We start from the raw sequence: 16,999 nt of genomic DNA, 5'->3' as shown, positions 1-16,999 counted from the left end.
CAACGCCCCGCTCTTTACGCTAAAGTTTGACTTTCTCACAACTCTTTTTTTTAAACAATAAAAACTTTAGCGTAAAGAGCGAGGCGTTGAGGAGGAGACACAGCCCTTTCATATACGGAATAATTTCTGATCGTTTTAAGATTTAATGTCGCTCCTTACTTTCATTTTAAAAAACTTTTTTTATTTATTTACAGGCTGCGAAAGCGGGGGGTTTGGGGGGCGGCAGCCCCATCCATGCCTCCTAATCCCTCTACGTTTTAAGGTTCGACCTTGTAACTCAGCCTCTTTAACTCTTTAGAAAATGTAGTTTTTTTCAAATAATTTCTGCACGTTTTTGTACAGTTTATTACTCAAGGGTCGACCTTGTAACTCAGCCTCTTTAACTCTTCAGAAAACGTAATTTTTTTCAAATAATTTAAAAAAGAAACTGAGTTTCTTTTTAAAGTTTAAATTCAGTATATAAAAAATTTGCTCAGACAGTGAATCGAACCCAGGTTTTCCGCCTGACAGTCTGAAGTATCAACCGCTGGACTAAACAGACACAATTTTAATTGTTTTTTAATAAATGGAAGCTATTTTCGACGCAAGCAAATTCCCACGAAACTTGATATTTGGTTTTTGGAAAACAGGGAAGGAGTGATCAGATTGAGCTGAAATTTCGAGGATAAACTCCCAGGCCCCAGGAAAGTTTATCCTCTAAATTTCAGCCCGATCGAGACAACGTTAAAGGGGGTTGTGGTGGGAAAAAATTAACATGTGGGCTAATGTAGGAAAACAAGGTTTTTCGTAAATGTAAATTCGGGGGATAATTTTTTCGGTCTGAAAATATCAAAAGGCCCTAACAGGTCGAATTCTGCTTCGAATGAGTCCTCATTCAACCGGATCCGTTGCCAACTGTGGCCTGTAGGCGTGGCTAAGAAAAAAAAATGAATTTTAAGTGGCTATATTTGGTTTTTGAAAACAGGGAAGGAGTGATCGGATTGAGCTGAAATTTCGAGGATTAGCTCCCGGGCCCTAGGAAAGCTTAACCTCTAAATTTCAGCCCAATCGGACAACATTAAAGGGGGGCTGTGGTGGGAGGGTCCAAACTTCCGGCCCACTTCTACCCATGAAGATAAAGTCGGAGGAGGATGAAATTTTGCAAGTTTCTTAGTTTGAGCTAGGGCTACAAAATGCGATTACCGCCGTCTCTCTGTGACCTCTAGGACCTGAAATCGCTTAACATTGTGGTGGGTCGCCTTTTTATAGAGGCACAAGTGTGCCTCCTTGATTATTTTAAAGAAATCAACCCAAATTCATAAATAAAGTTTTGCAAAATGTCTAAGGGATTAGTTCAAGAAACAAACCTAAACGACTAGCAGCATCAAAAGCTTTGCATAAAATTATGTCACAATAATATATTTCTAGTTCATTTGTTAATTCAAAATTCTTAATCCAATTACTTTCATGGTTTCATGAAGGCCAATTGTAAATGTAATAATTGCATATTATATATTTTATGTTAGTCTATTTGAGTTTTATGTTTTTAGCCATTTTTTGGTTATGTTTTTTAGTTTTGGTTTCTATTTTTTTTTTTTTTTTTTTTACGCTGAAGACAACTTTTTGTATACGGGCGAAATATTCGTTTCATTTTTTTCTCTTCGTTTTCAATTACTGGCCATATATTTATTTTTTAGTTTTTTGTCATACCTGGCCAGTTCGTCTTTAGATGGTTTAACATTGAATGGCTATTCAAACATGGAAATTTATTTCATGCAAAGTTTTTTTGAACGCTAATCGCTTACCAGGTACGGTATGATCAAATATCGGTTGTATATTCAGTTTGTGAAAAAAAAATCATTTGAAGAATCGGAATTTCAGCATTATACCTCGTATAGCTTTAACAAACATTCAGCTCTCAACAATACGCGACTCATAGCGGAAAAAAAGAAAGCAAATTCACTTCATAAACAACAAACAGAATCAACACCTCCGATGCATAATATAAATACAAAGAGAGAGAAAAATCTCAAAATGGAGAAAACAAAATGGAGTACGGCCAGTAGAAGGATACAACTAACTAAAACGACGCGGATATTTTGCGTGTATAAAACAAGGCCTCTTCAACGCTAAGAAAACAAAGACAAAATCTAAAATAACGTAAAATTATATCAAGTCCAAAAACCAAGAAATAAAAAAAAATCTATATATATATATATATATATATATATATATATATATATATATATATATATATATATATATACATTTGTTGCTAAAGATTAAGCATACTTGGGATACGTGCTTGCAGCAAATGGGAACTGGACCGAACACATTAAGCTAATGATTTCCCGTAGAAAGGCACCTGCATGTGCTCTACTCTGGCAGAAACACATAATGGGAGGTACGAATATAAAGATGCATAAGCACCTCTTCATAACAAAGGTCCTGCCATTGCCCATTAAGATTGAAAGTTGTGGATGGCCACTATAGTGAGACGATTGGAGTCTCTGCAGTATATGTATTTTAAAAAAGTAAATGACTTGAATAATAATTTAGGCAGTTTGGTTGTTATAGATGACCTGGGTTTACCGACATTGCGTTATAAGAGGATTATACAGATGATCAAGTTTTGGTTACAGGTATTACATTTGCCAGATAACTGTCTAGCGAAGGCGGCTTACAACAAGATGTTGAAAAATTAATTAAGTCGTTTAAAGCACATCTGAAAACATTAGTGGATGCATCAGAATAGAAGATACTTACTGCATCTTAATGTTAACTCTTGGTTTTCTTTAATTCTTTCACTTTTAATCGTCTGGCATTCCCGGTCAATCTTTAAAGGTCCAGCTTGCTTATGTTCAAACTTTTGAAGCCATCCTCGTTTCTGAGCAATTGTTCTCTCATCTGCAACAATTTTCAATTGTCTTTTTTTTTCTATTCCAATGTAGTGATACCGCCACTTGTCAAGGCCAGGTGTTTTAAGTTCTGCTTGACTCTGAAATTAGATAATCCTGAAAATTCCAATTTCTGAGTGAAAGTGGAGAAGAGCGGACGTCGTTATGTGGTAAGCTGACAATTCTAGTCAGAATTTTATTTTAATAAGATAAATTGAAAGACAAAAAATGCAAGTTACTAATTTTTGAATAAGCACTTTTCCGATGAAAAACAGGTTTCAAAATAACCACATTAATATAAGCTACAGGATGTAGAGGTTGGAATAGGAAATTGAGAAATACCCACACCCTTGCTGTAGCACAGGATGTGTGGCTGGGCGTATCAAATATATACAACAGTCGCCTATTGCTTCTTGCCTTTTTGTTCTGAGATATTTTTGACCTCTGGTCATTGCCAGATTTGGATTGCTTTGAGTTGATGTAAGTGCACGTATTTATTATGTTTGTAAGTTGTGTATTGTATCTTTAATCTGCTGGGACACTATTCTCTGCACTATGTTGCCTAGAGCAAGTACCTTATACGGTGTTACTCAGAATCAATTAGCCTGTACCATCACTGTTTAGAATTAATAAAAGGTAATCAGTCTTTAATATCTGTCTTCCTCACAAAGCTCAGAAGGAGCGTCTCCTTATAGTTAGATTCGGCTACCCATAGGGTAAGACACTACCCATAGTTATTAGCAGCCCTATCGAATCACCTGAAATTACCCCATTTACCTCATCCAGGGCAGTAACCCTCCCCTGCTTCATTACATTGGAGTGGGACTAAAGTGGTTACCTCACCAAACGTAATAATTATAACCCTTCTACTTTACTACAGTTAATTTAAGAGATTTGTTGCTCCGCCAATGAAACCTCTAGGAGTAAATCACATGACCAGACTCAGATCTGGGTAAGAGTTTCAAAGTTCTGGCCACCATCCCTTTCCTCGTTTTATAGTTTAAGATAAGATAAGATATTTTTTTCAAAAAGATCACTATCACAAGCCCACAAAGGGCCGAATTCGGACTTCGGAGTCGACAATATAAATGGTTGCACTAAAACTGTCAAAAATGAAACAACAACAACGAAATAGAAAAATCATAATGAACAATCATTTAACAGTAAATAATTAAAACTGTAAAAAGTCAATTAAAAAGTTAAAAAGATAAAAACTGGTCAAACTAAACTTACACAAATACGAATCGGAAAAAGAATTAGAACGGATATAAAAAAAGGAAGGGGGGGGGGAATAAGCGAATACACACAGAAAAAAAAGAGCGAGACATAAATGAATATAAATTAAAAGGGACACTAAGAAAGTGTCAATTTAAAAGATTACCTAAAGACGGACACATGCCTTTGTTGGCTTTGGAAAGAAATGTTCAAGTTTGGCTTATATTCTGCTTTTCTTTGTCTACAGGCTTTGAACACTTTCATGATTTAAAATAAATTCTGCTGTTCTTGGCCTGCTTGCTTTGGACACTCCTAGGAATTAAACTGAATTCTACTTTTTGGTCTGCATGCTGTGGACACTCCCATTATTTGAGCTGAATTCTGCTTGTCTATATTCATACTTACTTCATACTGATAGCGGAAGGAATTTGAGGAATTTTTTGGTAATATGCTCTTTTGATCTCCGCATGGTGTGGCCAAACCACCTTAGACGCCTCATTTTTACAACATCAGAGAAAAGTGGGCGATCCCCACCTCTTCGTTCGATGCTCTGTCTGAGAGGCGAATGCCTAGTATATATCGTAGGCATTTGTGATGGAATATGTTCAAGTTCGACGCTTCCGCTGCTTTCATTGACCATGTTTCACACCCATAGAGAGGAAGAGAGGGTACCATGGCTTCGTAAACTCGGAGCTTTGTGCACGGTAAGATTTCGCTACGCTTCCAAAGCGAGTTCTTTAGCTGCAGAAAGACGTTCGATGCTGAGAATATGTTATGATGATCCCCCAATTGCATTTATCATTGAGTCGAGGTATTTAAACAACTGAACGTCCTTGATTTGACTACCATTTAGGGTCACAGGAGTGTCATCAATCCCAGCTCTCCGCATTGTTTTCGTCTTCGTTAAGTCAAAAGTGCTCTGCTTACTACTTCATTAATCATGGCCTGTGCATCTGTAATAGACTCAGCAAGTATATCCACATCATCAGCGTAATCAAGATCCGTGACAGAGAAGGAGGGGCTCACTTCCACACCTTTATACTTGTTGAGGGCCACAAGAATCCAATAAATGACGAAGTTAAATAAAGTCGATAACAGAACGCATCCTTGACGTACACCCTCCTAAATCAGGATCAAATCCGAAATTTCACAATCAACTCTAACTTGGGCCTTGGTTCCATCGTAATATGCATTCAGTAGTCTGATGATCTTCTCAGGTACTCCGTCCTCTCTCATTGCGACCACTGTGGCGTCCCGACGGACCGAGTCAAAAGCCGTGATGAAATCCATGAAGATTTGGATTGTCTCCTGCTGGGGTTTGAAGCGATGTTCTAGAACCTGTGGTAAACTAAAGATCTGATCACAACAGCCCATTAGTGGTCTAAATCCTGCTTGGTTGGATCGCGTTCGGGAATTTCTAGCATCTCGAAACCTATTTAGAAGAATAATTGCGAACATCCTTGCAGCAATCAGGATGAGGGGTATGCCTCGGTATTTTTTACATTCCATTCGGTCTCATTTTTCGAAGATAGGGACAGTTATCGATGTCTCCAACTCGTCGAGGATGTTCTCATTATCCCATACATCCATAACAATTTCATGGAGCTCATCTGCGGCCGACTCAGAAAGAGCTTTCAGTAGCTCAGAAGCGATGCCATCTATTTCAGGACTTTTGGGTTTTTTAGCAGTTTGATTCCATTGACTACTTCCTCTCTAATAGGTGGGTCCGTAGACATTTTTTCATAAGAATGGTTTTCTGACAGGTGGGGTGAGGCTATGGAGTATTGGCTTTCGCTGCTAGTAATTCCCGGCCTCAGCAATTCTTGGAAGTGTACCCGCCACCTTTCGATACGTTTTTCCCTACTTGTGAGCAGTTTCACATCTTTCACTTTAAGCAGAGGGAAAGTAGATTGCTTTTTCTTGCCGGTACTTTCTCGAAGAATATGGTAAAATTTCCTTGTATCATTTGGTGAGGCGGCTTTTTCTATCTCATCGGCCATATTTGACCAGTAGGCCTTTCTGTCGGCTGTAGTTCCTGACGCAGCGGTTTATATGCAGCAGACTTTTTTCTGGATATCTCCTTCTTCTTTGCAGAGTTTTAGTGTTTTCTCAGAGATCCATTTTTTGGCTTTTCGTTTTACGAAAAGCCAAAGGATGTTTGTTGCGGTTTTCTTCACGTGGTCATTGAACTTGCTCCATTTTCTCTGTATCTTGGAAGCGGGACATCCTGATGAGTTGTAATCCTGATCAATACCTTCGGCGTCGTCTTGTAGGGTGGCGAAGTGGTTGGAAAGCTCAAGGACAAAGGATTCTCGGTATTTATCTATTTTATATTTAGATAAATCTATTTTCTGACTTGTCATGGGCGCCTTCTTCGTACTGAGTCTGTACCTTAGCCTGGTCTTTAACAAGAAGTAGTCGGATCCATTCTTTGGTCCTGTGTCAGCACCTCTCTGCACCCTTGAGTCTAACATCATGGTCTTCCACCTTCGAGATATAAGCAGGTAATGAATTTGAGCTTTCGTTCTTCCATCGCGGGATTCCCAGGTATATGTGTGGAGGGCTTGTGTCTGAAACAAGTATTAGCAACAACAAGATTGTTCTGCATTGTGAACAGGAGCAGTCTGTTTCCATTAGAGCACCTTTCGCCAAGGCCATGATTGCCAATCGCCTGTTCAGAGTCATTCAGCCTGCCACCAACCCTTGCATTAAAATCACATCCAATCACTAGCATATCTTTTCAGGGGATCCTGTCGATGACCATCTGAATTTCACTGTAAAACTGATCTTTTAGGTGCTAAGGCCCATCTCAGGTTGGGATGTATACGCTAAGGACGGTCATGTTGTTATTTTGGCTTTTAAATTTCACCCATACAATCCTGCTAGATACTGCCTCATATTTGAGGAGCCCAGTGGTCGCTTTTGGGGACAATATGAGACCTACTCCAGCTATACCGGAGCCATCAGTTGGTCCTGAGTTGTAAAATATGACATTCTTCCAAGGCAGTGCTTCTAGGGTAGAGATGTCACGTCCATTAAGCCTCGTCTCAGAGACACAAAAGATGTCAAAATCATAAATATGAAATGCTTCAGCTATAAAAGCTTGTGCCAGGGGGCATTTTATCGAGCATAGGTTCCAGCAGACAAAATTTCGACGAGGGCAAGTTTCGACGAGGGCGCGAGTCTCGTCGCATCGCATACAACCGGGGATGCCTTAGCCAAACTAGTCGCATTCATCATCGTATTTTTAGCTAGCTAACTTTTCGACGAGGACCCAAGTCTCGTCTTGACTTACTCGACTTAAGGCTCCTGCCGAGGTTTTGGCGTAGAAAACGAAGAGACCAGGCGCCTCCAGGTTGACCTATTGCTTGCCAGACTCGCAGCTTCTTCCACCGAGATGTGGGCTTGGGCGAGGAATTCCTGAACTTTGTTTTTCAACCTAGTAGAGGGGGGACGTCCTATGGGTCGCTTCCATCCATGCAGGGCGGGTTCGAAGTCGAATACGATCCGTACTGGGGCGTCGCGTGACATGCGAAGGAGGTGGCCGTACCACCGAACAGTACACTGGGCGAGCTGCTTCGAGAAAGGAGTGCGTGCCTTACGTGACAGGAGGGTGTGGTTGCTAACGAAGTCAGTCTAGTGAAGTCCCTTGATTCTTCGAAGATGTTTCGTCTGTGCGACATCGAAGGCGCTGTCTCCGCTCCATACATCAGCACGGTGCTGATTGACGCATTGTAAATGCACATTTTGGCTAAGCATCTTCGGTTTGGCTTGCGCTAGATGCTGCTCAGCCTCCGAACAAGTACTGACACTTTGGCTATTCGAGATGTAAGCTCTTCTGTGATCAAGCCATCCCTCGACAGAATAGATCCCAGGTAAGTGATGTCTTCAATCCCATCTACTTAGTTGCTTCCGATGTTGACTTCCTTTACGGTAGAACAGGACGTGGGGGGCTCAAGGGGAATAACTTTGGTTTTCTGCAAATTGATCTTCAGTCCAACTTTCGAGGCTTCTTCCGAGAGCACCGGAAGAGCTTTGGTGACCTTTCCAACGGTGTCTAAAACTAACGCTATGTCGTCGGCGAAGTCAGCATCAGAGAGTAGCCGGTCTCCGAACTGAAGACCGAACTGAAGGCGATTCATCGTGCTGGTCATAAAATAGTCTATGATGCAGTTGACGAGCTCGGGAGCGGCGGCACAATCTTGCTAGACGCCAGTCTTCACCGAGAATGTGGGACTTTTCTTTCTACACAGAAGGTAGAGCACCTGTTCAGGAGTGACATGGCGAAGAGTTTGCCAGGAACGGAGAGAAGCGTGATCCCACGATAGTTGGAGCAGATTTGACGGCTGCCTTGCGTTTCCAGAGCGACGATATGATGCCAGCACGCCAGTCATTCGGTATGCTTTCCGTCTTCCACGCCAGGGGCTCGATTGTTATTTAACCGTTTTACAGCATTTCGAATATCAGAGGTGGTAAACAGTTGCGATACGAGGTCGGCAGTAGCCTCGGGTGTGGCTATGGCTGCTTGAATCAGACCTGGGTCGGGATGAGCAACTGCCTTGGCGTTCAGAAGTGTTGAAAAGTGACTGCTCCAGGCGAAGAGTTGGCCTGCATTGTCATCCAGCATGCTGCCGTCAGCAGGCAAAACACGGCTCACGGTGGAAGTCTTCCCTTCCGTCAGCCCACGGAGGTGCAAGTCTCGTTGCATCTTATAAAACCGGGGATGTCGTAGCCAAACCTTTACTCTGTATCACATTCATCATCGTTGTTGGACGTTTCCTGGGGATAAAGTTCACAACACGGTTCCCAGTCTTGCGGTCACCTGGAGCGCGTTAGCCACCACCTTGCTTGGCCTGAAGATCAGTGATGTTTACACCCTTTCACCACTTTGAGGTGCACTTACGAATTTACTATGCTGCCTTAGGACGGAGGGTCGAGCCTCATTGCCTGGAGCTTCACCACCGCCGTGAAAATTTCCAGGTCAGCAATAGAGTCACAGCAATATAGTCAGCAATAGAGCCACACGATTCCCAGACACCGATTTGGGCTGTTTATCCATTCCGGAAATTTTTATTCATCTAGCATAAAACCAATTAGATTCGTAAGAAACCGTGGGATGGGGGTGGGGGGGGGGTTGTAAGGTTCAAATTTAAAATGTCTTCTAATTACTTTGAAGATAACTTTTCTTAATTTGAGCACTAGATCTGATGCAATAACATAATAAATTCATTGACTTGACAAAAGTTTTTGATTAAACCCACTGGACGATAAAATTGATTCTTTCTATTTGTTGTGAAAAGAAAGCCTTCTCCGTGCTGAGTGATTGAGTGATTTTAGTATTATACTTTAGTGATTTAGTGACACGTATTGAGTAATTTCACAATAAAAACAATTCCAGAAAAATGTCGAGTCATCTCATGCAGTAATTTTGTCACCCATCGAGTTTGGATCAAAACCAGATGGATATTGGCTGGTTTAACTCTCTTATAAGACAGGGGCAATTATTAAGAGCTTTACCTATTTTTGAGAGGTCCACCTCCACAGTTCGTGTTTCGTCAATATGACTAGAAAATAGGCTCAGTATATTTTATATGCTCTGTGAGTGTCCCTCAGAGGTAAAACTTTTCAAAAGTATAATTTCGGTGATCAATCAACTACCAATCAGTAGACATTTTGTTTCTGTTTATCGTTTTTTTGGCTGCTCCTTTGTGGTATTTTAGACCTATTTTTTAAGTTCTCGTTTTTGTTTTAGATTTTGATGCAAGACTTTTTTCAGTTGTCACTTGTTCCGCCTTGCTTCTGCTATGATTAGTTTTTGCCATGCACTATGCTCGTGATTCATTTTTTTGTATTATTATTTTAACATTGTTTGATTAGAAATAAGAATTTAAATAAGAATTAAAAGAGTTAGCAGTTCTTCCTTATTATTTTTGCTCTCTATTTATTTGATCCATAATTCTATTTTTTTTTCTCTATTTATTTGGCTTTAATGGAGGTTGCGATAGGCCTTCGAAATAAATATTTTCTTATAAATTTTGTACTATTATTTTTCTCGTATGAGCCAATGATATGACCAGGAGCAGCCGCAGTAGAGAGAATATATAGTATCGAAAAAGGCTATACTTTCCGTAAAAAAAAGTGAAACACATTTAAAATCACACAAAATTCATACTCCACCTTCGCGCAAGCGCAATTCTGATGTACACATTACGGTATGCCTATGGAAAAACCTGTTATTGGTCTCTTAAATTAACGACTCTTGAATTCAAAAATAGCAACTGAACTAAGGTTCTGACGTATATTCTCAGAGTCTATACGCACGGTATGAAATGTGCATCATGTTTGGAAAAAGAAGACACTACAGTCTACAATGAGGAGCAGCCTAGCAAACCCACTACATTCCTTAGCAAACAAAATAGTAGTCCATAGCCACCTAACATACTAAAGGAGCTATAATTATTTCCCTATCCCTTCGAAGAGACCTCTTGAGATTTAATAATAGTTTGATGTTTTGTGGGTCAGTTGTTAGAACAGGCTTTAAGAGAGTTAAAAACACACTACAGAAAACAAAATAATTGCCAGGACTAGCACCGTCTAGAGTTTTTAAGATTGTCTATATATTTTGTGTTTACACCCAAATATTCTAATCATATCTAAAAATATAAGTATCTTGGTACCTTGAGCCTAACTAATTAAAATGAATTGTTCTGGTTTTTAAATACACATCAAGCTTTTACGCGGTAGGGATGGCTTAACGAGATAAAAAATTGAAAGAACTTACACTTGTAGCCCTATAAGCTGTAACTGAAATCTGATTATGCGAGGGTAGAAGTTTTCTTAACTGAAGCAGTCCATTCTCATGATTAGGAATTACTCTTGCATTGGGTGACTTTGGTCGTCGCAAAGGACAAGTCCAAACTTTCTCAACTTTTCTTGGAACCCAGAGCCATCTGGAGTTATCCCATTTCCACTGGGACTCAGGCTCGCTAGAACTCATTTCAATTTGGATTTTTTTACGACTTCATGAACAGTTTTCACGGTTGCTGTCTTCCAAACTGTAATAAGACAAACCATAAGCTGATGTAAAAATAATGTGACTTGCAGTAATATTTGCAGATGGCACAACTGTGTCTCTTCTATGTCAATTCTTGGAATTGTATTTGGAGATGACATATCTGTTCCTACTAAAGTATAAGAGTCAGGTACAATAATACAAAATTAAATTGTTATTACTAGTTAATTTAACCAAGGGCTTGTCTTCAATTATTTACCACTAAATAAAAAAAAAAAAAAAACTGGGTTTATGGTTTCTGGTTGGCTATTCTGACTAAATTGCTTAGGGAATTCTCCATCTACCTAGTTGGATATATGCCAACCAGACAACGAGACCTTCTTTTAAACCTATTTGGATATTCCTGTTGAGGCCTAGGGTTTACAATACTTTCTACTGAGCTAGGCCTAGCTTTTCATTGTTTGCAGGAGCCTTATAGATATGCATAATCTACTCAGATGACCAATAATGCTAAAATGTTTAGTTATTATTTTTATTCTACTAAATGGGCATTCTTATCATATTCTTAGCACACATACTACAAAACCAGCTGGAGAGGCTAAGTTGGGTCATATAATTTGTTGTAGGCCTATCTGGCTATGAAGCTAAAAAAAAATTGATATTCAAAAATCATTCTAGATTGCTAATTACGGTTTTCTTGGATTTGTTTTTAATAGTAAACCCAAAGAGATATAAAATATGAACTCTATTATTTTATAAGCCCTTTGAGCAAACCAGTCAAATAATTTTAGTTGAAACTTAACTATACTTAAATATTAGTTTTACGCTTTACAGAATACAAATTTTTGGGTCTATTCCTGTCCCATTAAGGGAGTTGGGATCAGGGTTGCCAACTGGACATATTTTAAGCCCAAAAGACATATTCTTATGTCCCGGTACCCAATGACATAATAGGGCAAATAAGGGACACATTTCAGAAATTTGGGACATAAAAGGGACACATTTTGAAAATTTATGATATAAAACGAAATATTTCCGTACTAGATATATTTTTGTAAAAAATGTCACTTTTCACCAAAGTAATGCTAGAACTATTTATCTAATACTAAATCTACTAAACTACTTAATTTTTTTACATTTGATACTATATTTTTCGGAGTTGCTTGCTCTTTCCCGAGAACAACTGTCTGCAAATAGTCTTGAAATTCTGTGCAAGTATGTATTCTTTCATAAATAAACGATTTTATTTCTCGTTGTTTTTATGCTACATTCACGATAATAGACAAGCAGGCACCTTTTTCGTTAACACTCACTTCCAGCTTCCGATAGTAAGGCTAAAACATTTATTTATTTATCAAGTATTACCAACGAAAAATGGAAAGTTAACAAAATGAAAAACTTGGATTCTTGATGGTCTGGAAATCAAAACAAAAGCCAAGCCCCTAGGGTGAATTTTGTCACTTTGAAAATTTTTAAGGAAATATTTATATGGTCACAATGAATTATTTTTTTCTAACCAAGGCAATTCGTATAGAAGAAGTTGTCGTAAAAACTTCGAAAGGAGCTCATTCGATTGGAAATTGAAAGTTGTAGTGACCTTTTTAAGAATCAAAAATAATTAGACACACATTTTTGGGTGCTCAGGGGAAATATTCATGAACCAAAGAGTTTGCAACCCTGGTTGGGATGCAACTGTGATAACAATGATTATTATATTTGGAAGGAGCAATGGATGAAAAATCTAATGGTATATTTTTTGGTAAAATTCTAGATGAGTGGCTCTTTGTCCATCTAGAAACGTAGTTGAGTTAAGTGAACTAAACTTCATGAATAAAATCAGAGACTCAATGACCTGTCAGTGAGGTGTTAGACGTATCTACCTCTCACCTCCTGAAAGGCACGACCTTAGGTAACCTTTGACGGTCTTTTTTTTTACAGTAAAACTTGAAGAATAGATCTACTGGTCAAATAAGCCACAAGACAAGTGTTTTGGGCTTCATACCTTTGATCAAAAATCAGAAGGTTTTAAAGATTTGGCTTATGCTTACCATGCATGTTTTTGGCCATTTTTAAATAGATCACGTAACGTCTTCAAGTTTCAACAAAGGAGAAAATTTTTGGTATTATTTGATAGCTGAGATTTAGCCCTATAATTTCACCGCATTACATTTTTTAAATTTGCTTCAGGTTTTTTTTTAGAAAGAATTTTTTTTTTAACATTCAATTTTGTGACTAAGCTGAAGCTACTATTTTAACCGAATAGACAAGGTATTTGTATCATATTATTCATTAGCATCAGATCTATTTAGTCACCGTGTCACATTTTTTAGATTGCTTTGAATTTTCTGTAGAAAATAATGTAAACTTGCTTGATAAGGAAAAATTGTTACCGCTATTGCCTGACAAGGCAAAAAGTTCTTGATTAGACTAGTTTTGAGCATTCTTCTCTATGATTTATCGGACTCAGTGATTTAAACAACTTCATTATGGGAAATAAAAGCGGAAGAAAGAATACAAAGTGAAACTCAGGACAATTAAAAACGCATCTAATCTTGGATGTACAATTCGATGTATTTTGGTTATAGAAAAAAAAGGAATTATTTCTTTTGATATTGTTTTGTTCAAAGTTGTTTAACAAATCCGAACATAATTTATTCATATACATTTCATTAATTTATTTATGTACATTTATTACCAATCCACACAAAGTAATGAAAAAGAAACGATAAAATCTTCTTCATATTCATTTATTTTGAAATTATAACGAATTACGATATGATGTCAACTTTGTTCACTCGGAGATAATCAGCTTTGCCTGAGCGAGAGAAACTACTTTGCGGGTATATTTTAATTAAATATTTAAAATATAGAGGCAGTAAGGTATTTAATATAATGTGTTCTGGGCGGCCTGTTTTCCATAATTCTCTGTTGTGTTTCCCATAAATTTGTTACTAGAGTATTATATTTTAATCATATTTTGGAATATTTCATTATGATTAACCTGGACTCACTTCTTCGGCGTAGTCGCTATAACAGGTAATCACCAAATATTATTTGAAGATACTCCAATATATGTGGGCAATGGTAGGAAGCATGATACTCTGAACATGATAGAAAATCACAGCAATTATGAAGTAATAATTTCTTTGTTCTAGTTGTTTGTATATCCTAGAACTATACCGGCAAGCATCTGAGGGTGAGCGTATTATTAAAAAAGCGACCTTGGTATTTAGAAAAATAAGTTTTGTAGTGCTACTGTTAATTTGGTACTGTTCTATTAGCTCGATGCCACTCGATATTGTAGAGCAAACATGATAAAAGAAACTAGTCATGCAGGTCATTTCAACGGAGAATTGCTATGATGAGCATTGCAAACAGTGGTTTCTCACTCCGTTTACAATATTTAAACTTTAGTTTTTTGGGATTGAAGGGGCAAAAAAAAGGTACCTAGGTCAGGTTACAGATTTAATATATGCTACGCTTTACCCCCACCCCCTGATGAGTAAATATATAGCCGAAATTTGTTTCTAAACTGTTATACATTTTATCCTACTTTGTTTTATTTCATTAGCATTAACCAAACTTCCCTTCTCGCGTGGAATCAAGCTAATAGAACAATACCGTTATTTTTTTAAGGACGTTTCCTTGGGATGTGCCAAACAACATTTACCAAAATCCCCAGATCCGTTCCTGGGGTTGACGGCGCCCGGGGAAAAAGTATTTACAGCGCCCCACACCCGACTCAAATATAAGCGAAAAAAGCCAAATCAAAATCAGATCCAACTACTATGTTTGCTCTGTTACTACTACTACTACAAACAGCTCACCACAGCACCAAGCCACCTGGGACCAGCCAACACAGCTATGCACGCTCCTTCTCCATTCTAATCTTTTCAAAGCCTTCCCATTTCTCTTAAGTCTTTCTTTACAATATCCTCCCACCCAACCGCGGAAAATATATTTTTTGTTTGACATCAGACGGTTGGGCAAAAAGCACAATCTTCCGCAATCTGTCATCCTTCATTCACAGAACGTGTCCTAGCCATCTCGACCTTTATCTCATTATAGCCCTAGAAAACGGTATTGAACCAAACTATTTGTACAGCCTATTGTTTGAAATATGGTCAGTCAGCCGGGTACCCAAAACAATTCCTAGGCAATAATGCCTCTATAATTACCAAACTCACTCTTATCACCTTTCATCTACAGTGGTTTAATTAGGGTTTTCCTAAAATTGTCAGGTACTTCTTTATTCATAAATTATATTCATAATCTTCAGTAACTTATTTCTAACCTCAGAGCCACCATATTTAAGAAACTCATTTACCACACTATTAGTACCTGGCTCCACCACAAGATAACCTATGGAATCTGAACTGGAATGGTTCTTCTTCGGGAATGGAGCAGGACGTGATCGCAGAGGGTTTTTTACTTAGTTTGTTCCTGCATGGCTCTCGAATTTTTGGGAAATAGTGATTCAACGCAACAGAGAGCGTGTGACCCATGGAAAGGGTGTAATAAAGCATGAGTGCGTTAGCCATGTCACCTTGTCAAGAACATTGGCGATTTTTCAAAAATCCTCACCAAAAGCTGCATCTCAAGCCTCACTAAGAATCTTCGCGGGTTTATACAAAAAAACCCAACGATGGTGGAAATACTGAAAACCTGAAATGTCTAATAAAGAATGTACCTTTTTATGTATTTGATGACGACCAAAAATGTTCCTCGGAATTTAGCGAATCTGAGTCTGTTGAAGGTAAATTTTCTAAGGTCCCTGAAGTTGTAATGCTAGGAGTCAATGAAAAAAACTGGAAAGGTATTACGCAAGGCTATCAACCTTTTAATTGATTAATTAAAAAAAAACAAGTTTTTTTTAACTGAAAGTAAGGAGCGACATTAAAACTTAAAACGAACAGAAATTATTCCGTATATGGAAGGGGCCGTCCCCTCCTCAACGCCTCACGCCTTACACTAAAGTTTTTTATTGTTTTTAAAAAATAGCGTTGTGGGAAAGAGTCTAACTTTAGCGTAAAGATCAAGGCGTTGAGGATGTGACAGCCCCTTTCATATACAGAATAATTTCTGTTCGTTTTAAGTTTTAATCTTGCTCCTTATTTTCAGTTAAAAAAAACTTGTTTTTTTTTTATTTTTGAACATTTTAGAATTAATGCAGGTTTTGATTTTGGCTTTCCGTACATGAATAATTAGAACAAAATTTGCATTTTAATTTTACTCATATTTGGTTAAATGGCTTTCTCGAAAGTTGTTCAATTTTATTTACGAACGTTTTTATTCGTAATTAATATACGTAACTTACGAATTAACTTACGTAACGAACTTCTATATTCATATATTTTTAATACGTATATTAGGGGGTTCGCCCCCTAGTCAAATATATGTAAACATTGGGTAAAGTTCATAACTATCAGCCCTCCCTCCGCGGACTTTGGGGGATTAAGCCATCCTAAAAGACATATTTATTATATTTTAAACCATGCTGATCAAAATGGCTATCTCTAAATTTTGATTGGGTGACTTTGGGAAAAAAATGAGCGTGGGAGGGGGCCTAGTTGCCCTCCATTTTTTTCGTCACTTAAACAGGGCACTAGAACTTTCAATTTGTGTTTGAATGAGCTTTCCTACGATATTCTAGGACCACTGGGTCGATACGATCACCCATGGGAAAAAAATAAAAAAACATGCATCCGTGATCTTTCTTCTGGCAAAAAATAAAAAAATCCACATTTTTGTAGATAGGAGCTTGAAACCTCTACATTAGGGTTCTCGGATACATTGAATCTGATGGTGTGATTTTCATTACGGTTCTATAGCTTTTAGAGGGTGTTTCCCTCTTTTTTCGAAAATCAGGCAAATTTTCTCAGACATGAGTAGTAAT

General features: G+C 38.1%; 1 protein-coding gene across 1 annotated transcript in view; it reads right to left on the bottom strand.

Moving 5' to 3' along the window:
• LOC148942569 (double-stranded RNA-specific editase Adar-like) overlaps positions 1-11,143 on the bottom strand; it is an 85,463-nt gene extending 74,320 nt beyond the window's left edge. Inside the window, exons 1-2 of the mRNA XM_089102306.1 lie at positions 10,873-11,143; positions 2,746-2,977 (exon numbers count right to left, since the gene is read on the bottom strand). Coding sequence (XP_088958432.1) covers positions 2,746-2,977; positions 10,873-11,088 — 448 coding nt within the window. The 5' untranslated portion in view covers positions 11,089-11,143. The remainder of the gene's footprint in view (positions 1-2,745; positions 2,978-10,872) is intronic.
• Between the last annotated feature and the right edge of the window lie 5,856 nt (positions 11,144-16,999).

This window comes from Artemia sp. Qi Xiang Cuo, chromosome 16 (genome assembly GCF_049724085.1).
Source record: "Artemia sp. Qi Xiang Cuo chromosome 16, ASM4972408v1, whole genome shotgun sequence".
NCBI lineage: Eukaryota > Metazoa > Arthropoda > Branchiopoda > Anostraca > Artemiidae > Artemia > Artemia sp. Qi Xiang Cuo.
Note: the sequence above shows the minus strand (reverse complement) of the source record. Positions and strands in the feature narration are given on the sequence as shown.